Source organism: Pelodiscus sinensis, chromosome 4 (genome assembly GCF_049634645.1).
Source record: "Pelodiscus sinensis isolate JC-2024 chromosome 4, ASM4963464v1, whole genome shotgun sequence".
Taxonomy (NCBI): domain Eukaryota; kingdom Metazoa; phylum Chordata; order Testudines; family Trionychidae; genus Pelodiscus; species Pelodiscus sinensis.
The window spans coordinates 48,433,293-48,455,821 of record NC_134714.1 but is presented as its reverse complement, the minus strand read 5'-3'; the positions used below and the strand labels follow the sequence as shown (position 1 = coordinate 48,455,821).

Sequence of the window (22,529 nt, the reverse complement as noted above, 5' to 3'; positions counted from 1 at the left end):
AGAGACCAGTGCACCCCAACGGTATGGTAATCCACATGGGCCCTCTAGCAATGAGAGAAGCATCCATAGTGATCATTATGGTTGGCAAGTTGCATTGGATAGTGACTCGGCTGTAGACATCAGTCCCAACTGTCCCCCACCACAGAGATAATATGATTTCGGTTAGGCTAGCGAGCAGTTTATTGATATGGTGATAATGAGGTCTGTATAGTGATCTTAGCCAGGCTGTAAGGGTCTCATGTGAAGTTGAGTGTGACAGACTATGAACATAGCTGCTGCCATGTGACTGAGTAACTACAGGCAGTTTGACAGTTGCTTGTGGGCTGTTTTGTGCCACTGAAACAAGGTTTGGGAGTTCAAAGAACCTTTGATGAGGAAGTGAGCCATGGTCCTAGTGCAGTCAAAATGAGCTCCAATATAGTTGAGCTGTTGGGTCAGTGTCCGTGTGCACGTTTAAAGGCTGAGTTGTAGGCTGAGATTGGTGACAAGGTTCACAGTAAAGGTAACTGCTCGTGCAGTCTGATGGTCTTTTTTGAAGGCAGTCATCCGAGTAGGAGAATATAAGTATTCCCAACTTGTATACATGCACCACCATGACTGCAAGGATCTTGGAAAGGATCCAGGGGACAGACAAAAGAAAGAACACTGTACTGGAAATGGTAGTTGCTGACTATAAATTGGAGGTATCGTCTGTGTGAGGGATGTACAGCGATATGAAAATACACATCTTGAGTTTGAAGGTTAATAGCCAATCTCCCTTCTCCAGTTCAGGGATTATGGTGGCCAGCGTAACCATCTTGAAATGCTGTGTGTGAATGAATCTGTTCATTTTGCATAAGTCCTGGATGGGTCTCCACTCCCATTTTCTTGGCCACGAGGAAGTACTGTAATTAAAACTCAGTTGTTGTAATACGTGTCCATTGCCCTTAAGTGCATGTGATTTAGTTCCTGCATAAGGGCAGTTTGTGAGATGGATTCCTGAAGAGGGACGAGTAGGGAGAAATGAGGTACCTCTTTGCACAATTTCCAACACCTATTTGTCTGTTGTGATGCTGTTCCAGACCATATAGAAGAAAGCTAGGTAGTCTCCAAGTGGGGTAGAAGCGATGGTAAGATGCAGTGGAGAATTTGGGGCTATATGTCCCTTGACCAACTCTTCAAAATATTTGTCCGGATGTGTTGATGGTTATGAACTAGATGATTGCACCTGGTCTGGTGCTGTTTGTGCCTATGATCGTAACATCTGTGGGATTGTGTATCTGGAGTATTATGGAATCACTGATTGATTCCAGGCTTCATCGTGTGTCTTGTTTTCTCTTGGTTGCAGGAATGTAGATCCCCAAGGTTTTTAAGGTGGATCTTGAGTCCGTAAATGTGTGGAGAGCTGCATCTGTGGAGTATGCAAAGAGCTTGGAGCCTTCCAAAGGCAAATCTTCCACCACATCCTGAATCTCTGTAAGTAAGTCTAAGAGGTGCGACGCATGACCGCTGCTGTGGAGATGGAATGCAGCAGTATCTGCTGAACCTACGGCAGCTTGGAGCACTGTGCAGGTGAGGAGGGAACTCTTCTTTATATTGGCCTTGTATTGTTCTTTCTTGTCGTCAGGCAGGTGGTCAATAAAGGTGGACATTTGTGTAAAAATGTTGAATGTATACTGCTAACACAGCAGCATAGTTCACTGTCCGGAGCTGTATAGTGGTGGATGAGTAGCTCTTTCTGCCAAATAAATCAAGCTGCTTCCAAATCTGAATAGAGTTCATTTGATGGACTGTAGTTATTTAGCAACTGTATTCTTTTTATTTCTCTCCTCCACAAAGCCATGCCCTTAATGCAGTCTCCCAAAGAATGCTATATGCTGCAGAGGGTAGGAGCAAGAGGTTTTGAAACACATAAGCTGACCCAGCCAAAAAACACTTAGATTTACATCCAAGCGAGGGCATTAATGCACAAAGAATATGTAAAATGAGGCAAATGACACTACACAAAAAGGAATTTCTTGAAATAGGCACTTCTATTATTGTCAATAATAACTTGCAGCTGAGAAATATAGTACAGAGAATGCAAAACTTCAATTTATTTGGTGGAAAAAAAACCAAATACTGAGTCTTCATCACGTGCCCCATTGTTTAACTGGGAAGCTGAGTGATTTATTTGCATAAATCACCACGAACAAAGCAAAGATTCCTTCAGAGCCCAGCAGCAGGAAAAGGGTTATCTATGTGTCCAACATCCTGAGATGTTTTAGAAACAAAAAAGTTAGCTTTAAAAAATGTTTAGGGCCAATGAAGTTTGAATACCTAGTAATATAGACATTGTAAGTAAAAAGTGACAATCCCAGAGGGGACAGTCCTCTACAATAGGCAGCAGCAACATAAATTGCCCAGCCATGTCCCCATCTGAACTCTGACCTGAAAGGAATACCTGTAGGAATGGAAAGGAAATTTTATTTCCACACCCATGCAACCCTTGACCTCTCAGTGAGAGCACCAATAAGGGTTCCAGCTGAGGTAGTAGGTATCGACAAACTGAAGTGAGACTGCCAATTTGTTTTACACAGGACAAATGGTTATTAAATAACTTTTGGCCATGGGACTAAATTTGATATCGGTCACCTTGAGATTGGCTTGAACCGTAAAACACAGCATTCATTTTGGTTTATTACCTGGTGATAAGTCATACACCGAAGTACTTGAGAGTTTCTTCAACAGCCCAGGATTACTCAATCTCAGCTCCATGCAAGCATCATCTGTCGCATCAAAACCTCCTCGTTTTTGGTAACGGTACTTTGCATTTGCTGATGTTACGTCAGCGCCTGATGCTAAGATGTGAAGTCTGAGAATCTCAGAAAGAGTGCAGCTGTCGAGATCCAAATTTTTCAAATTGCAGCCTACAGTTAATAACAGTAAGAAGTTATTTTACATCAAGACCAACAATATACAAAGTAATGTAAAAATGTGCTTTTTTAAAAATACAGAGCAAGGTAATACATAAATGAAACAAAACAAAACAAAAAAATAAAACCCACACATACCCTGATGTAACTGGGGCCATGCAGCTGCCAAAGTTGCAACTGCAAACAGTGCAGATTTTGTGGGGTCTGCATCTTCATCCAAAGCCTCTGTTAAATCTTTAAGGAAATAAACACTTTATTCTAGTGCAAATTAAAACTTGGATTTTTAGGGGAAGAAAGAAAAGGCCTTTTAAATCAGTGCAGACACAAAGACTATGGCTTGACATTCACAAAAGCTTCATTGTATTCAAGATTTAGTTCAGCTATCAAAGTTATAATATACACTGCCTACATCCACCAAAGCAGTATAGACACTAAGGACATGCAACACTCACTAAAAGCCGTTCTCACACAATGCAACAAACGACTAAAGTTGCTAAAGCACTGACACTAGGCAAACATGCACAGACACAGGGAAGGGAATGGAATACCAGGGAATATACTTGAAAGACAAAAAATGCACAAATTCCATCCTACCCTCCACATTCCTGCAATTTAAATTATTTTATTACAATTTTGGCTTTCTGAATAACTATCCAAAAAAAAAATTGAAGCACTTGAGATGATAGCATTCATCATCTTTTTTTAAAATCTGAGTTTTATATAAAAACTTACACATTCCACACAAGTATAAGAAGAGTGGTAATTAAATAAAAACAAGCCAGATGTAAACAAATATTATACAGCAGCAGCAAAAGCAGCTCATCCATTGGAAAGCAAACTGAATTCCCTCTTCTTAAACAAAGTTTCCTTGGCACTTACAGGTAGTTCTCCAGAGGATTGACAGAGTTTGGTCAGTCTTGCACACTATTTCAACAACTTTACCCTATTCAGGTCCAAGTCATTATGAAGTGTTACGGCCACCAAGTTAACAGGGAAAGGAGCTATAGGTCCAAACTGAATGAGAATATGTAAATAGCGGGTTTACAATTATTAAATAATAAACATTCTTGCATCATGATCAATGTTGCCTGAAAGTTTTATCTGGATATTGCAAAGTGGACATTGAGATCACTTTTGCACATTCGCATATCTTACATAAAATTCCAATTTTGAAAACAAAAACCCACTTTTCCTGTATGTTTTCTCTTTAAGAGTTGCCTGTTTTTCAACTCTTAACACATTTTTAAAACCGGAACAAACTGTACTGCTAAAAATCTGCCTGGCTAATAAAGCAGAGGAGAAACTGTATAAGAATATCTAATTTTTCCATGAAAGAAAGAGAAATTGTCTGAACAAGAGCAGCAAGACATGAAAGTCCACAGCCTCCAAATGAAAGTAGCAGTAAAAAGTAGCACTATCTGCAGTCCCACAATGAGCGACCAACTAGAAGTAAGATGATGATTTTCGAATATTCAAGCCCTGCAAAACTCAACTGCAATCTCAAGTTGGATTCTTTCCATTTTACACATTATCAACAATAATGAAAGTTAACTACAGGCAGTCCCCGGGTTACATGGATCCGACTTACATCGGATCCCTACTTACAAACGGGGTGAGGCAACCCCGCACTAGCTGCTTCCCCCCAGCAGACCAGGGAGACGCGAAGCTAGCGCCCCCCCCCCCAGCAGACCAGGGAGACACGGAGCGGCTTTTCTCAGCAGACACCTCAGCTTGAGAATAAAGGACTGAGGGAAGTGAAGTGTGGGAGAATAAAACTGAGCTCTGGAGAAATGTTTGGCTAGAGTTTCCCTTACAATATGTACCCGTTCTGACTTACATACAAATTCAACTTAAGAACAAACCTACAGTCCCTATCTTGTACGTAACCCGGGGACTGCCTGTATTCTGTTGATGCAGGAGACAACAGAATCCATCTCATTCATGTTTAAATGTGTTGGCACTACATTGCTACCAGGCGTTAAAAATGCAGTTTATTCAGTAAAATAAGCAGTTAGTTTTATTAAAATAGCATCCAAATGTGCTAGATTCTGTACACCCATAAGAGACCAGCTGCAAGACTCTAAATACACAAAAGGAGCACGCTCTATTTCTTCAGATTATGCCATTTTTAATATACAGTCACTTGGCAGACTAGGACTACATATTAAGGACTAAACTAGAACTGATTTGTTGAATGGGCGAGCAAGGGGTAAGAGTCAGTCTTCCTCTCCGTCTTATATCTGACGCATAGGAGCCAGGGGTACCCACAGTCACTGTTCTCACTTGTACTAAAGAATTAAGTAGAGAAAATAATACCCAACTCTGGGGAAGCAAGGCAATGGTTTCTCCTCCCTATTAGTCAATAAGTTTGGAAGGCCAAAAGGAGTACACATACTGAATCCTGCTTCATGAGCAGGGCAATAGTTGCTCTCCCCATCTACACTAAGAAGCTCTGGGGAGGCCCAGTGACTTCTGTGGCAGTGGACCTCTGATATCTCTCATTTCAGTAGCTGGTATCATTACAGGTGATTTACTGATCCAGGTGTCTTCTATTAACACATTCCTGGAAGCTCACAAACTAGAAGGAGTTCTCTGTTAAAAGGGGGTTTTACAGCACAATAAATACTTCAGTTTATTATTTTAAAATCCTACACCAAGTACTGTAGGTTTTGTCAATAAAAAAAAACTTACAGGACCAAAGAAGATACAAGGAGATTTTCCTCCCTGTAATACAGGTTTCTGCAATTTGTCATTTGACAATTTGGACCATTTGGGATTCTTTCTGTTACAGCAAAAGGAATCTTATTGATCCCATCCATCCAAAGTTAAAGAGAAAAACTGCTTCTGATCCAGAAAAAAACCCACACATGCAAAAAAAAAAAAACCTCCTAAAATTAGAAGCACCAATACCCACTAATAAAATTGTAGCAATTCAAAAGAGCTTTGTCAAAATGTAATCCCTAAATTGCACTCTATTTTAAATTGTGGGTTTTGGTTTTGATTTTTTTTCCCTTTAGAGGAGTGCAGGGAGGGAGAAAGAGTAATACTGCAGATTGGTCAATAACTGGTAATAAAATATCAACAATGAAAAGAATGTGTCAAGTTTGCAATTACTGTGAACTGAATTATTCCCAGAGTGTTGGGGCACGTCTAAACTACAAAGATTTTTCGAAAGAGGATAATGCAAATTCCGTGGTTCGAAAATGCGATCGGAAGAAGATATGCAAATCCCCATGGAACTTGCATATCCTCTTTCGAAAAATCTTTGTAGTTTAGATGTAGCCTTGTTATGCTTTCCCTGCAAAGAACTCTATTCCTTAGAGACTAGAAGTTATTTCGTCTTTCAAAGCAGCTTTTACAATTTTCTTCATCTCGCCATTTAAAAAATATGATAACATAGCACTATCAAATATTAAACGGACATGGTCAATATATGTCTAATTCTTCTTTTTTATCCCCATAAAACAGTTTTAATTTAAACCTCTCTGGTAGAAAAATTAAAGCAGTCTGATTAGATTGTAACATTCGCATGACTGTCCAGATTCGGAAGCCCTCTCTGTGAATTCAAGGATGGACAGAGTCTATCTTAGTGTCCCCAAACATACAGCATTGTTTCAGTGCATGAAAATTCAAAACTGAAACTTTCAGAAATGAAAATTTGTATATAGAACTTGTTGACAGCTTAAAACAAGAACTTTGTTCTGATGCCTGTAGTTACAAGATACATTTTCAAAGGACACTGTATGCCTCTTTAAAGATTGCTGCTACTACCCGAGAGTTGAGCCCAGAGACAACAGTGGCTAAATCAAGCTATGACGTATCTTCCTAATAGGGAAATGGTGGCCATTTTATATACAGACGTATGCATGCATATTTAGGACTTGCTGTCAAAGAAAATGAATACTAATTCCCAGTTATAGCTAGAGAATAGTATTTGGCTTTCTAATTTTGGGAGAGAGGACGGGGGACGGGGCAGGAAATCAGGATTGTGTCAAGGATACCTCACAACTATAGATGAAGTCTAGTAAAAAGACTCAGGAGAGAATGGCTATTGTTCTAACCCAAAGGAAAATTATCTAGCATTGCTGAAGGAGCCGGGGGGGGGGGGGGGGGGGGGGGGGGGGAAGAAGAAGACAGAGGAAAACCTTGAAATTTTCTAAACAAATTGCTAAATACCCAGTGTGCTTTGCTGGGTATAATAATGTGAAAAGCTTGCCTTTTCCCCCCCCCCCCCATAGTTGCATTAAAACACACACACACACACACACACACACACACACACACACACACACACACACACACACACACACACACACACACACACAACCCTACAAAATATACTTTTATACCTTGCCATGCATAATAAGAAATGCTAATATAACAAAGTATATGCAATTTAGTTTTAAGGTTAATTATATTGGAATTTCAGTTTAATAGTAAAGTTGAGGTCTGACCTTTGGTCTCAGCATCAGCTATTTGATCTTTGGCCACTTCTTCTTCCTCTTCAGCCATTGCTTGAAAAATGGCAGTCAGAAAGAAAAAGAGCAATTCACATAGTGGGCCTTCAGTGTCATTTCCTGCAAGAGCTTCTTCTAAAACTTCTGGGAGTAAAATTTAAGAGGTGTCACTTTTGTCACAGTATTATAAGACCAAATATGGAGTGAAGAATTAAAAACATTTGTTCCATAGTAGGTTTAAACGGTCAAGTAGGTTTATAATAAATTACTGTGTTAGAAGAATATATTTTAGGGGTTGCTTGAGAAGGGAAGTGTTGACAAAAAATGCCCATTTGTTCACATTAATACAAAAGTGTACATCTAAGAATTCCAAAAAATATTATTTATAAAACAGCAGACTAAACCCTACTGTATTGGAAATCATCTGCGTTTCAGAGCTCCCATTTCAAGATGAATGTGAAAACTAAACGGAGAGTGGGACACATAATAATAGTTCATTTTAAATGTAAACTGAAATTCTGAAACTTTCATCAATACACACATCTGAGACATATAGGAGAACAGTGTGAATTAAAGTATATCACCAAATGATAACTTGCCTAGAGTAACTCCTTCTGGAAACTCATCTTGAAGATCAAAGAGTTCCCCAAAGGCATGAAGGAATTCTAAGACCATCAGAGCATCACCAAAGATTTCAGGAGGCAGTCTCGTCTTAACTGGAATTGGAACCGGAAGTTCCTGAAACACAAAGGAAACAACTGAATATTTAATTGTATTTCAGCAGACCACGCAAGTACTTAAGACACACAAAGTTTGTTCTCATTAAGGTGCATGGTATAAATTTGGCATCAGTAAGTCCTTTATACACCTGACATAAATATTGGTAATAACTAGAGTACTGCAAGATCTGTAATAGGATAGTTGTTAAAAGTTAGAGCAATCAAATGTGTATATAGCTCAAAAGTAAACCCTTAAATGTATAACTTAGCTAAACTAATGAATATGAGTGTACTTTAGTCTCTTGTTCTAAACTCGAGAGTGAATAAGAATTAGTTATTCCAAGAACTCCAGTTGCTAGTTTCTCCCCTTCAAACCGTCCTCAAAGATTTTATAACAGTTCAATTTGCTAAACTGTCCAGACCGACAAAAAAAATAAAATAAAAATATCGCTCTTAGAATACTCAGTAAGACTTACAAAACATATAAAACCAAAGCAGAATGGCCAGGGCAAGTGTAGTGAATTAGTATGAGTTCAGCATTTGTCGTACAATTAAACCTCAGAGTTATGAAAACCCAGAAATAGAGGTTGTTTAACTCTTATCAAAACATTATGGTTGTTCTTTCAAAAGTTCAGAGTTGAGCGAACTAACACAACTTTGAAACTTTACAATGCAGAAGAAAAATGCTGTCCCCTCCCCTTTTTTAAAATCGTTTATATTTAACAGTCGTGGATCTTTCCCAGATAGGCCACTCTGATTGGCACTGCCCCTTGCTGTGCTCTCCTTGCTGTGAAGCTGGTGTCTGGCTGCTCAATCTCCCTGGCCAGGTGCTCTGCCTCAACTCCCCACCTTGGCACAAAGGTTTCCTCACTTATTTTTGCACAGGTTCTGGAGCATATGACATGGTGCCATCATGAAGGGGATGTTGCACTTGCTCAAGTCTAGGTGAGTCACGAGACTCCTGAACCTTCCCTTTGAATGTCTAAATGCACATTCCACCGCCATTCTGCGGCTGTTCAGACTATTATTGAATACATCCTTACTGAGATCCAGGCTGCCTGCATAGGGCTTCATGAGCCACAGGAGCAAGGAATAGGCTAGGTCGCTTAGGATCACAATGGACTTGTCCACCTCTCAGACTCTTATTGTCCGGTCTGGGAAAAAAGTGCCAGCATGCTTTTTTTGGGAAGAAGCAGGAGTTCCAAAAAATGCACCATTGTGTACTTTTCCCAGTCAGCCCACATTGATGTTGGTTAAGTGTCCCTTGTGATCCATAAGCGCCTGCAGCACCATGGAGAGGTACCCCTTGCGGTGATATACTCTGCAGCATAGCGTTCGGTAGCCAGGATGGGGATGTGTGTTCCATCTATGGCCCCCTGCAGTTAGGAAAGCCCATGGCGGCAAAACAGTCCACACTATTGTCCACGTCCCCCAGAACCATGATCCTCCACAGCAGGATGTATGAGCACAGCCCCGACTGTGGATTTCCCCACCCCAAACTGATTTCCAAATGAGCAGTAGCTCTCTGGCATGGCAAGCTTCCAGAGGGCAACAGCCATGCACTTCTGCAAGGTGAGAAAGGGTCTCATGCAGGTATCCTATCCTGTCATCCCAGGGGGTAAGCCATTTGCAAAGTTCCAGGAACACGGCCTTGCACATGCAAAAATTCTGCAGCAATTGTTGATCGTTCCATCCCTGCATGATGATGCAGTCCCACCAATCTGAGCTCATCTCCCAACGCCAGAAGCGGCGTTCCACTGTGTCCAAGGGACTGAGTGGCATGCACAGCAGTATAAGCGTCAGGACTTGCCTGAGCAGGGCCTGCAGGCCACACCAAGGTTCATCCTCCTCCTTGTCCTCCTCATCCTCCTGCTCCTGGTCTTGTTGCTGGTGGAGCAACATGTGGGCACTGTGGTAGTTGTGTGCCATGACGCAAAACACAAGAACCATGAGCTTTTGTGCAGCAGCTCAGACTCCATGCTCTGGTATTCACACACACAACCAGGGTACAAAAAGAGGTATGCCAAATGCAGCCCATTTATGTCATGCAGGGGGGGAAGGAGTAAAGGAGTGCCTTTTGGGATGTGGCCAAGAGGAGCCCCTGTACATACCTGCAGCTGCTTTTTTAACCCAGCGGACACTGGAAGTATAGACTGGCCTGCCACAGTCCCCATGGTGCTTCCTTGCTCTCTGAGTCCAAGGTAGGCTCTGGCAATGTGAATGCGCTATCTTGGAGAACATTTGAATCCAGCCCATAGTGGGTACATGGCCCTTTGCTTTCTCAACATTGGGAGCCCCAGAACTCGATCATAATAGAGTCGAGTTTATTTCATAGTGTAAACAAGCCCTAAGAGTGCTTTTAGAAGTGCCTCTCAGTGCTCTTCTGTTTGCCAGTTGTTTAATGAAGCCTTGCTATTTAACTGTTCACAACACAATCTCTTGACATTGAAGGGATCCTTCAACTTAAAGGCCTACAGTTAAATTAACACTTGTGCAGAAATGTAATATAAAGGATAGATTTCCAACTTAGGTAAATATCTTATTTTCCCCAAGCAGAACAGTCCTCCAAACATTTCAATGGCTGAACAGTTTCAGCAGATAGGTCTAGTAAGGATCCACTCAGCCACTCTGGCCTATAAATGCTATTAAGCAGTTGTTCATTTCAAACTGAAGAGAAAGCCATCAGACATAATTCAGAGACCTGTAATAAGTGATAGGCAAGAAAACCACAGCATCTGTGGTGAAGTGGGCTGTGCCCACAAAAGCTAATGGGACCATCTACATGTTTTATTAATCTATAAAGTGCTACCAGACCATTTGCTTGCTGTTTTTTTCCCACAGTATCTAAAGCATTCGTAAGATTGGGAATGGGCAAATCTGAGTATCTTTGAACACAGCAAGTGCACTTTAACATCTCAGCACCTATCTTTGAAAAACTATTAAAAATGGCAAGAACTCCCACCAAAGTGTTGTACCTAATCTGGATAAAATGGCCAGACAAGTTTCTCAAGATTCAATTTTCAGAAAAACAGAAGTAGCTGGGAGAGTTGTTCCAAAAGGTAAGTGCACTAGTCTTTTGCATCTGAAGACCCGAAGTCAAATCTCTACTTACATCTCAGTTTAAACAAAAAAAACATAAAACAAAACAAAAAAGTTCAGGCCTCCAACTTCATGTACGCACACCGTAAGTACAAGTTAGGCAATATTTCAATAGAAAAGCTGTTTCAGATCAGGATTGTGGTTCATGAGCTGCATAGAGAAGTTACCCTAAAATTACCAATCACTTTATACCTTAAGATCATCACATTCCATGTCTTCTCTAGGTTTACTCCACTGTTTCAGGTATTCCAGATACTTCCTTTTTTCTTCACGTAATTTCTCTCTTTCCTGAAATTGAAACCTTTAGAATTAGATATGAAATCAGTTATATTTTATTACTATTCTCTGTATCTTAATGAAACTGACCAAAGTTAATTACTTAGTAAAATGGTACTCAAAGAGGTAACTCAATTTTCAATATTGACTTGGATAATGGAGTAGAAAGTATGCTTATAAAAGCTGCAGATGACACCAAACTGAGAGGGATTACAAGCACTTTGAAGGGCAGGTTTAAAATTCATAATTACTTTGACAGGTTGGAGAACTGATCTGAATTCAACAAGATAAAATTCAAGTCCAAATTACTACACTTAAGAAAAGAAAAGATCAAATGCACAATTACAAAATGGGAAGTAACTGGCTATCTGGTATCATTGCTGAAGGGGATCTGGGGTTACAGTGAACCACAAACTGAATACAAGTCATCAATGTGATGTTGCTGCAAAAAAGCCAACAGAATTCTGGGGTGCATTAACACGAGTGTTATATGTACAACACAGTAGATAACGGTCCCACTATACTCGGTACTGGTGAAACTCCAGCTAGAATATCACATCCAGTTCTGGGCACTGCAATTTAGGAAGGGTGGACAATTTGGAAAGCCTGATCTATGAAAGAAGGTTGGAGGAAAAAAAAAAAAAAAAAAAACACCCCACAAACCTGGGCATGTTCACTCTTGAGAAAATAAGACTGAAGGGTGACCTGATTAACAGTCTTCTGATGTGTTAAGGGCTGTTACAAACAGGACCACGCTCAATTGTTATCCATGTAAACTGAAGGTAAGAGGAGAAGGAATTGGCTTAATCTCCAACAAGGGAGATTTAGGTTAGATATTGATTGATTGGGCAACAAACATTGGAAAAAATAACCCCAATTATACGTACAGTATGATGGGGGCTAATTTGGCTACAACAAATCAGGAAAGAGATTGTGGCGTTATCATTGATAGTTCTCTGAAAACTTCCACACAGTCTGCAGCGGCGGTCAAAGAGGCAAATAGGATGCTAGGAATTATTAAGAAAGTGACAGAAAATAAGACCCAGAATATCTTACTGCCCCTGTATAAAACTATGGTACGCCCACATCTTGAATACTGTGTACAGATGTGGTCTCCTCACCTCAAAAAAGATATTTTGGCCTTGGAAAGGGTTCAGAAAAGGGCAACTAAAATGATTAGGGGTTTGGAACGGGTCCCATATGAAGAGAGGCTAAAGCGACTGGGACTTTTCAGTTTAGAAAAGAGGAGACTGAGGGGGGATATGATAGAGGTATATAAAATCATGAGTGGTGTGGAGAGGGTGAAGAAAGAAAAGTTATGTACTTGTTCCCATAATATAAGAATTAGAGGATACCAAATGAAATTAATGGGCAGCAGGTTTAAAACTAATAAAAGAAAGTTCTTCACACAGTACACAGTCAACCTGTTGAACTCCTTGCCCGAGGAGGCTGTGAAGGCTAGAACTATAACAGAGTTTAAAGAGAAGCTAGATAACCTCCATGAAATTAGGTCCATAAAAGGCTATTAGCCAGGGGACAGAAATGGTGTCCCTGGCCTGACCCAGTACGGCCATTCTTATATTAGGGGGAACTTTATATTTGTAAGAGTAAGCAAGCTCTGGAATAAACTTCTATGGAAAGATGTGGAGTCCACATCACTGGAAGCATTCCAAAACAAGGTTGGACAAACAACTGCTACGGATGATGTAGGAAGTAGATCCTACCACAGAAGGCTGGGCTTGATTTCTTGAGGTTCCTTCCAGTCCTACTTTGCTATGATTCTAAGTATTTAGGATAGAACAGTAAGGACAGAGCAAAGTATAGTAAAACTTCAATTGTCCAGCATCCAGTGGTCCGGCACTCCCAATAGTCCGGCACCAACTGGAACCTGGAAGTGCTCCGGCAGCTGCTTCAAGAAGTTGTTAGTCAATTAAACTACCGCTGGGTGGATCTGCAGGTGACAGGCTTGCAATTTATCTTTCCTCTACTGCCTTTGGCGGGGCGGGGAACGGAATGGCGACGGCAGAGAGGGGGCCAGAAGCAGGCAGCTGCTTCAAGAAGTTGTTAGTCAATTACACTACTGCCGGCTGGATCCGCAGGTGACAGGCTCGCAATTTATCTTTCCTCTACTGCCTCCACCGCGGGAAGGGGGGCCGAGAACGGGTGGAGCTGCAGGTGACAGGCAGCTGCTGAAACTGACAAGAGATCTTCTCCCCTCCCTGCTGCTTTTACCAGTAGACTCCCGATAGTCCAGGATCAAAAGAGTGGTGGTAGTGTAATTGACTAACAACTTCTTGAAGCAGCTGCCTACCTCTCGCCCCCTCTCTGCTGCCGCAAAATGGTAGAGGGTTTGGCCCTCGTCGCATTGTTCCCCACTGAGTCACCGCCCTTTCACCTCTGCCAGAGGCAGTGCAGGTCCCAGCAGACCCGTCACAGTGCCCCCGCCAGAGTACCTCCCAATAGTCCAGCATATCCGATAATCCGGCACCACCTGGATCCCAAAAGTGCCGGATTATCAGAAATCTACTGTATGTTTTCATTCCATACAATGAGGTTCTTAACCAAAATTTTAAAAGTAAAAAAAAACACCAAAAAACAGTGATGCATTGGTCTTCTGTTTCCCCACAAAGGAATCAAGCTACTGACTATGTATAATAAGAGATCTTTTGTGGAAGCTAATAGCCAAAATACAAAGGTTGATAAGTATCTTCTGAATTTTTAATGCACATATTGCATCAAAATAATTATTTTCCAAGTGATACTTATTGACATAAATCTCTGGATCAGGACATGGACTCCAACACTTAGGGTATGTCTAGACTATATGGCTCTGTCACCAGAGCCATGTAGATTAGTTTACTAGACATACCCAAATGAAGCGGCGATTTAAATAATCACCGCTTCATTTAAAAATTAAAATGGCTGCTGCTCGAGCCAATCAGCTGTTTGTCAGCTCAGCGCGCTAGTCTGGACGCTCCACGGTTGACATCAAAGGCATTTGTCGACTGCCCCGTTATGTCTCGTGGGATGAGGTTGACCGGGGTGGTCGACAAATGCCTTTGATGTCGACTGCAGAGCGTCCAGACTAGAGCCATGTAGTCTAGACATACCCTTAAAATACAGTAAGACATACCCTTAAAATACAAAAAACTTTTGCCTTAAGGGAAGATAGTAAGATGGGTAACACAGCCACATTTGTTCTTATATTAAGAAGTAGTTCTTGCAAAATATACTAAAATTTTCTCAACGTAGGCCTCGTTTTAAGTTATCAGAGTAATCCAATGAGAAGATGGCTAATGACATATTCAGGAAGACGTATGGCAATTCCCATAAAAACCCAAACTAATCAACATTTGTAAATAAATAAGTAAGACTGTGATATCTGAAATACCATGAATTCTCATTGAAATAGGAAATTCTGATCTCAGATACCACCATGCAATAACAGCAGCAAAATTTTTGTGATAAACCCTTTAACAGCAAGTTCTAAATTAACCTCTAATTGTCCCCACAATTCTGTGTGGGAAGAGGCCAAATACTTTATAAAGTTAATTTTATACACTTAGCTATCATTAAAAACCAAGTAACCTAGGAAATAGAAAACCACTATGTTTTTCCTACATATCATACAGTGATAACATTACCCTCAGACTATGCTCACCCATAGCCTCTTTCAATCTCTTACCCTTGGGTCCCCCATGAGAGCTCCCAACTCCAGGACAATCTCACTGTTCCCTGCAGGAGTTCAGCTCATTCATGGGTGTCCTTTTTGAGTCCAATTACCTCTAGTTCATGATGATGCTACCCAGATTGTTAGCCGGCAGCTCCTCTTGCCCACATCAGAACCGCAGAGTCCATCCATCCCCTACCAGGCATTTGGAAAGATGGCTAGCCACACTGCTCCGAGGTGGGCTCCCCTTGCTCCTGAAACTCACTGGTAGGCCCTACTCTCCTCTAGGAGAAACTCCCCTCCTGCTCAGCTGTAAGCCTCACTTTTTTGATGCTTTCCTTCTCCTACATGTTCTGCAGGTACATGTATCTGACACTGCCTGAGTGCACAAATGCTCATTAGCCTTTCTATCTGTGGGATTCAGAGGTATCGCATCAAACTTTCATATACTGCAATTGTATTACCTTTTCTTTTTCCATCTTGAGTCTTTCTTTCTCTTCTTTTTTCTTCATCCTTTCTTCTTCCACAATCTTTTTCAGTTCCTCTCTCTTTTTCTCCTTATCTTCTCTCTCTTTTTTCTTGGCTTCCATAGCATGTGCCTTCTCTCTCTTTAATTTAGCTTTTTCAGAAGCTGTGAAGAAAAATCTAAATTATTTTACTTTTACAAAACTGAGATAAGGTTACTTTTACAAAACTGCTTTAAATGGGTAGACTGATAACTACCAAGTGAAAAGATTTAATCGCTGTGAAGATTAAATTGTTTCTATACCAACCAGCAAGAATATCAGCTAGAAAAATCAAGTGTTTGAAACATCAGAATCCTAAGACTTCACTTTGCAATATAGTGATACCTGGTTTACAAGAATCCCATCACCTTAAAAATAGTAAATGTTCTTTGCCTCTCCTAGTTGATAAAACTTTGGGTTGGGAACAGAGCAAATATACAAAGAGGACCTATGAGCTCAAATGCTTTGATTACAGTAACACAAGTGATAATACATGATGGGGAAAGAAAGCATGTCAGGTATTAAAGTCATCACTTCAATTTGCTTAAGCAATATGGACTGACTTAGAAGTGGAGGTTAAAGAATAAAATGACAGAAGTCATTATTTCTATAGCAAGCAGGGAATGAAAACTGAAAAATACTTTTAAAAAGTCCAGAGTTTTTCCTATCAAAATTCTGATCATCCATTAAAAAGGTTTATACATTTAGCTGGTTTTGTAGTGTATATATTGCCAACTGGCTCCCATTGGGAAATGCAATATTGCTTATGACCTTATAATCTTATCTGTATTGAAAAGACTGAATTTCAAATGTAATTTTTGTTGTTGCTATTGTTGCCACTATTAGCATACCTTTATAGTAAACATTATAGATGTCAACATTTCTTCAGGTCAGCAAATACTACTTCCAAATAAATCAGTTTATTTATTTATATAAATATAATGAATTTCTATTGTTGTAGATTTCAAAATGAAATGTTTTGTTCAAAAATATTTTGTATTTTTTAAACTTTGTTATGGATGGGAATTATGCTCATTCAGTTAACTTGCTACAATGTTTTAATAATCCCAATAAAGAGATTAACCTTGTGTAGTAACAAGGGTTCTTTGAGATGTGTGTCAGTGTGGGTGCTCCAGTTTAAGTGCGTCCTTGCGCTGGTGATCAGAGATCTTTTCTAGCATTGCAGTGCCCTGTCACACCACTCGTATAGTAGTGTCCCCTCACGCCATTAGTGTTCATTGATTGCACATGCAGCACACCTCCATTCCTTCTCTGCCTTGGTTATAGCCCTGAAGGAGGTTCCAAAGTACAGGTGGAGAGGGAGTGCAGCACCCACAGGGGGACACATCTCGAATAACCTTCGTTATTTCACAAGCTAACTCTTTCTTCTTCTTCAAGTGATGTCCCCGTTGGTGCTCCACTTTAGGTGTTTAAAGAGCAGTGTCCGTCTTGTGGATGCAGATTTTGGAGCTGTGTCCCAGAGACAGTGGAGAAGACACAATGTCCCACAGAGGGTATGTCTAGACTACAGGGTTTTTCAAAAAAAGTGGCTTTTCGAAAAAAACAAAAAAGCCAAAAAAACCCTTCCCCTGCATCTAGACTGCTGCTGCGTTCTTTTGAAAGTAAATCAAAAGAACGCGGCAGTTTTTTCGACCAGGGAAAACCTCGTTTTATGAGGAAGAACGCCTTTTTTTGAAAGTGCTCTTTCAAAAAAAAAAAAAAAAAAAAAAAGCGCTGTGTAATGCAAACTGTGCTTTCTCAAAAGAGAGCATCCAGACTGCCTGGTTGCTCTTTTTCGAAAAAGCAGCTTGCTTTTTCAAAAGTACTGATTGTAGTCTAGACACTCTTTTTTAAAAGAGCCTTAAAAGGGTTAAGGCTTGTCAACTGTCAATTTAGTATTTGTTTTATCCTGTCAGAGCAGGACGTTTCGGCATCATGGAGCCATGATGGCGCCAGTCCTTGAGATGAAGTGTTACTAGGTCTGGATGGAGAGTACAGCTGTGATGTTGGGTTAGAAGGTTGCAACATGACAGAAGTGTGTAGGGAGTGAAGACTGTCAGTTGTTTGAGGTACAGGAATCAGGTCTGCCTGGACCACAATGGCACTACTAGGATGACCCATGCTTTGTCCTGTCAGATCTTCATGAACCTGCTGGATCAGGAGTAGCAGTGGGAATGCATACAGGAGTGAGGCTTCCCATTTCAGGAGAAATGCGTCACCTAGGGATCCCTTCCCCAGGCCTGCCCTGGACCAAAGTCAGTGGCATTTACGGTTGGACCAGGGGGCAAAGAGGTCAATGTTGGGTTGACTCCACTTGCAGAACACTTTTTAGAGGGCTATTGTATCCAGTTCACTCTCATGTTGATCTGAGAATAGATGGCTGAGTTTGTCTGCCGTAACATTGAGTGCTCTCGGTAGGTAGACTGCTATAGGTGCAATCCGGTGCCGAATGCAACAGTTCCAAAGTTTAATTTCCTCAGTACAGAGCGAGTTGGACCGTGCTCTTCATTGACAGTTGATATAATACATGCATGATGTATTGTATGGTGGGATGCAGATAATCTTGTTCTTGATGCGCGGAAGAAAATGATGGCATGTGTAGCATACCACTCTTAACTCTAGGAGGTTGACATGGAGTTTGGTTTCTTGGTAGGACCATTTGCCCGTACAGTAAAACTCCATTAGTCCGGCATCCAATGCTCCGGGACTCCTGATGGTCCGGCACCATCAGGAACCCGCAAGTGCTGGGGCAGCTGGACAGGCTTCCTCCATTCAGCTGCTGCAGTGCTGCTGAGTTGGTGCCATAGCGCCACCCCTCGGCGCTGTGGGACCAACCCGGCAGCACCCCAGCTGCTCTATTGCAGGCATCCCCAATTCAGCTGCTGCTGAAACTGACCAGCAGCGGCTGAATCAGGGACTCCTGGGGCAGAGCCTGACTATCGTAAGGGGGGGGCTATGAGGGGTCTGGAGTGGCATCCCCTCCCACCCCACTCCAGACCCCTCATAGCCCCCCCTTCTGATAGTCTGGCATATTTGATAATCCGGCACCCCCTGGGTCCTAAAGGTGCCGGATTATCGGAAGTTTACTGTACTATATGGGAGTCAGGTGTGCTTCCCAGCCCATAAAGGAGGCGTCCGTGGTTATAGTTGGGGAAGGTTGTTGAAATGGGATGCCCTCAACTATGTTGTGCAGCAGTGTCCACCAATGTAGTGAGGAAAGGACATGGTATGATATGCTGACTCTCTCTCTATACATACATATATATATAATTTTTTGGTAAGGAATCCCTGGAAGGGATGTAAATGGTGGCTAGCCATGCTTGGAGGCACCTCATATGGAGTTTGCCTAGTGTGACAACATACGTTGTGGCCACTATGTTGCCAAGTATTTGGAGACAGCTGTGTACTGTTGTAACTGTTGAAGCTTGTACTGTATTTGAGGGTGGTGAGGGACTCAAATCCGTGTTTGGGCAGTGTTGCTCTGGCTGTGATGGAGTCTAGTCCAGCTCCTATAAATTCGAGAGTCTGCATGGGCTGCAGTGTGAATTTTTGGTAGTTGATATGGAACCCGAAGCTGAGTAGGAGAGCAATGGAAGTATTGACTATATTCTGTGTATTATGGCAGGATATGCCCTTGATAAGACAGTCGTTTCAGTAGGGAAAAATTATCGCTCCTGCACGGTGGAAGTGTGTCGCTGCTTCTTCCAAGGTTTTGGAGAAGACTCTCAGCACTGTTGATAAGCCAAACAGGAGAACACGGTATCGCTAGGTGCCTACCATAAAAAGTAGGAGTCATCTGTGTTCTGGATGGAGAGTTATGTGAAAGTAAACATCTTGGAGGTCAAGGGCTGAGCAACAATCTCCAGTATTTAACACCAGTATGATGGTTCCATTTTGAACTTTCAATTTGCTACATACTTGTTGAGTTTTCTGAGATTTAGTACGGGTCTCAACCACACCAACCAACTTCTTTTGCACGAGGAAGTATTTGGAATAGAACTCTCTTCCTTGGTAGGCCAAAAGGACTGATTCTATGGCCCCCATTTGTAGCAGATGTTGAACTTCCAGTTGTAACAAGATTCTTGTGAGAAGGGTCCCTGAAAATGGACAGGGAAGGGTGATTCCGTGGGGGGAATGGACACGAAAGGGGTGGAATAACCCAAACTGAGAATCTCTGGAACCCACCGGTCAGATGTTGTTATCTCAGTCCAGAGTTGGAAAAAGGGCCGTAGTTGGTGGGTGAATTGAAGGTTGGACGGTATATAAGGTGGTATGATGGAGATATTGCTCAAGCACCTGACCAAACCTTCACGTTTGCTGCTTGGATGGTTAGTGTTAGATTATTGTTGTCACTGTGGTCTGCATTTATTGTTGTCTCTCTCTAAAGTCATAGGGTCTGTATAACTCACGTGGCCTTGGATATGGGCCTTGTACCGCAGATGCTTGTTTGGCAGAGTATACATCCCTAATGTCCTGAGAGTGGTACACGAATTCTTCATAGTGTGTAAAACTCAGGTTTTACCGGCAAAGAGAGGTGACTTGTCAAATAGTAGATCATCTACTTTTAGTTGGAATTTCCTCAGTACACCCGAGGCTTAGAGCCATGAAGCTTTCTGCATTACAATTGCAGTAGCAGTGCTAAATGCCACAGTGTCTGCCACATTGAGAGCTGCCTGGAGTGACATGCAGGCAACAGTGTGGTCCTCCTGAATTATGGCCTGAAGCTAGGGGCATTTCTGCTCTGTGAGGAATTGCATGAGGTGCTGGAGTTTCAATTAGTTTGTGTTCATAGTTGGCTAGGACTGCTGAGTAATTAACCACACGGGTAGCGCAAATCTTCCTGCCAAGTATATCAAGACACTTATGGTCCTTATGCTAGGGTGTGGATTGGAATTACAGGTACTTGGCTCTATGATGTACAGCATCCCACCACCAAGGTACTGGGAGAACAGAAAATCCATACCCTTGGCAGGGACAAAGTATTTTCTATTTTCCCTTTTGTTTATGGGCATAGCTGACCTGGGTGTCTGCCAGACAGCTCTCCTCATGGACAAAGCCATACTTGACCCAGCTGATGCTATCTTACATTATGTGGGAGGCTATAACATGCAGAAAAGTCTATGCTGTTTCTTATGCACCTCCTGGAGACCTATTTACTACACTTTGGCCACATGTTTGAATAGCTCCTGAAACTGCTTTAGTGTTTGGGGTTGTGGGAATGATCGCTTCATCCGGGGATGAAGAAGAGTTGAGGGGGAGATTGGTCATCCTTCTCAGACATGGGCTGCTCCTCTTCTGACTGAGGTAGTTCTGAGGAGTCAGGCACAGTGTCACGACTTTGGAGCGAAGGAGATTTAGCAGCCCTTTTTGCAGGAGTTGAAGGTGCAGTGTGGTGACTTCTGCAAGTCAACCATGCATCCATGGGGGCCATTGACCCAGGTGTGGAGGTGGGGAGTATGGCCAATGATGTCCATACCAGTGTGGAGAAGGAGGCACATAGGTGGATCTGGTCAAGCACGATTCCCAGGGAGGGCATTTCAAAGTTGTGGAGGAGTGTTTGGAAGAAAATGTACTCTGATCTCATAACTGCCTCACTGAATCATATGGATGGTGCCAGGAATCAGGGGGAATAGACAATGTGCTGAAGATGCAGGCAGCACCACGTGTCAGTCTGCGTTTGTTCAGTCAGTGCCTCAGTGCACTTTTGAGTACTTCCAGGGGCAGTGCTGGTGCCCGCGGAGGCAGCATGTCAGCATGGGGAGGCTTTAGTGCCATCTTTGGTTCCAGTTTTGGCATGGTCTTCACTGCCGCATCAGGTACTGGTGCTGATGTCGGTGCCAAGGACTTGTGCCTTGGTTAGAAATGCACACATTTGTGTGATGCACTATCCTTTGCCAGCAGGGTGCTGGAGATGCTGGGCTTATCAGTGCTAGCTCTAGAAGCACTCGGTGTTGGAGGCAAGGATTTGGCCGGGTATGTTCTGGCCTTTGCATTCACCTTTTCTGAAGACATGGAGGGACACTTCGTCGCTGAAGCTAGTACTGCACCTCTATGTTCCTCAAAGTGGTTTACCTCCAGCACAGCAAGTGCAAATTAGTGCACACTAAGTGACTTGCCAGTGTGGACACCTTGGGAATCACATTGCTGGGAGCAACCCCAATCATTGAAACAAATCCTATTTAATGGCACTGGAAGTCATTACAATTTTCATTTAAAAAAGACAGCTATCCAAAATGCCATTATTACAGTCAGCTCTTGGGTCTTCAGGAATTGGCTTTAATAATCATAGAAGGCCTGAACTTACCCATGGCCTGCATTTCTTCTTTCTGTTTCTGGAATCTTGCCCTTTCCTGTGCCACTTTACTTCTATTTCCTGGAGTATTTTGTTTATTAGCAATCTTGTCCTCCTGGAAAAAGAGCACAGCATCTATGGTGGGAAAAATACATTGCAGTTCATCGCATTCTTTCAAGAGCTGTATAAACAAACAGTAACTGTACTTCACTTCTTCACACTGAAGCACACTATTTTTCAGGTATTTGTCTAATAAAGGGGAAGACCAAGAATATTAGCTGCAGTTTAATAATTAATAAATTAAGAATTTTAAGTTGTTTTAGAATCCTGTGTAATTAGGAACACATTACCTGTGCTTGAGAACTACATAGTTTTATTGTACAAGACACTACTTGCACCCTGCTCTAATTACATTGGAAAGCTAATTTTTTGCTACATTCATGGATGGCAGAACCATTTATCTTTACTTCTTTTTCCACCAACTGCTGAAATTAAAAAGGTTAATCATCATGTTTACTCTGTTTTTGGCCCCAAATGTAAGACAAGATCTACTTTTATTCCAGATATACAAGAGGTCATACATTTCCCCAATTTATTTTCAAGACAGAAGTAGTTC

The 22,529-nt window shown here is 41.8% G+C and overlaps 1 protein-coding gene across 10 annotated transcripts in view; it reads right to left on the bottom strand.

The window, feature by feature from the left end:
* BAZ1A (bromodomain adjacent to zinc finger domain 1A) overlaps nucleotides 1-22,529 on the bottom strand; it is a 103,609-nt gene that overhangs the window by 44,832 nt on the left and 36,248 nt on the right. For 8 of the 10 annotated variants that reach the window (XM_025181948.2, XM_025181949.2, XM_075926937.1 and 5 more), the window contains 7 exons: nucleotides 21,926-22,028; nucleotides 15,580-15,746; nucleotides 11,362-11,457; nucleotides 7,951-8,089; nucleotides 7,349-7,495; nucleotides 3,033-3,128; nucleotides 2,664-2,888 (listed from right to left, as the gene is read on the bottom strand). In XM_025181948.2, coding sequence (XP_025037733.2) covers nucleotides 2,664-2,888; nucleotides 3,033-3,128; nucleotides 7,349-7,495; nucleotides 7,951-8,089; nucleotides 11,362-11,457; nucleotides 15,580-15,746; nucleotides 21,926-22,028 — 973 coding nt within the window. The remainder of the gene's footprint in view (nucleotides 1-2,663; nucleotides 2,889-3,032; nucleotides 3,129-7,348; nucleotides 7,496-7,950; nucleotides 8,090-11,361; nucleotides 11,458-15,579; nucleotides 15,747-21,925; nucleotides 22,029-22,529) is intronic. The other 2 variants (XM_075926938.1, XM_025181954.2) reach the window with 1 other exon arrangement.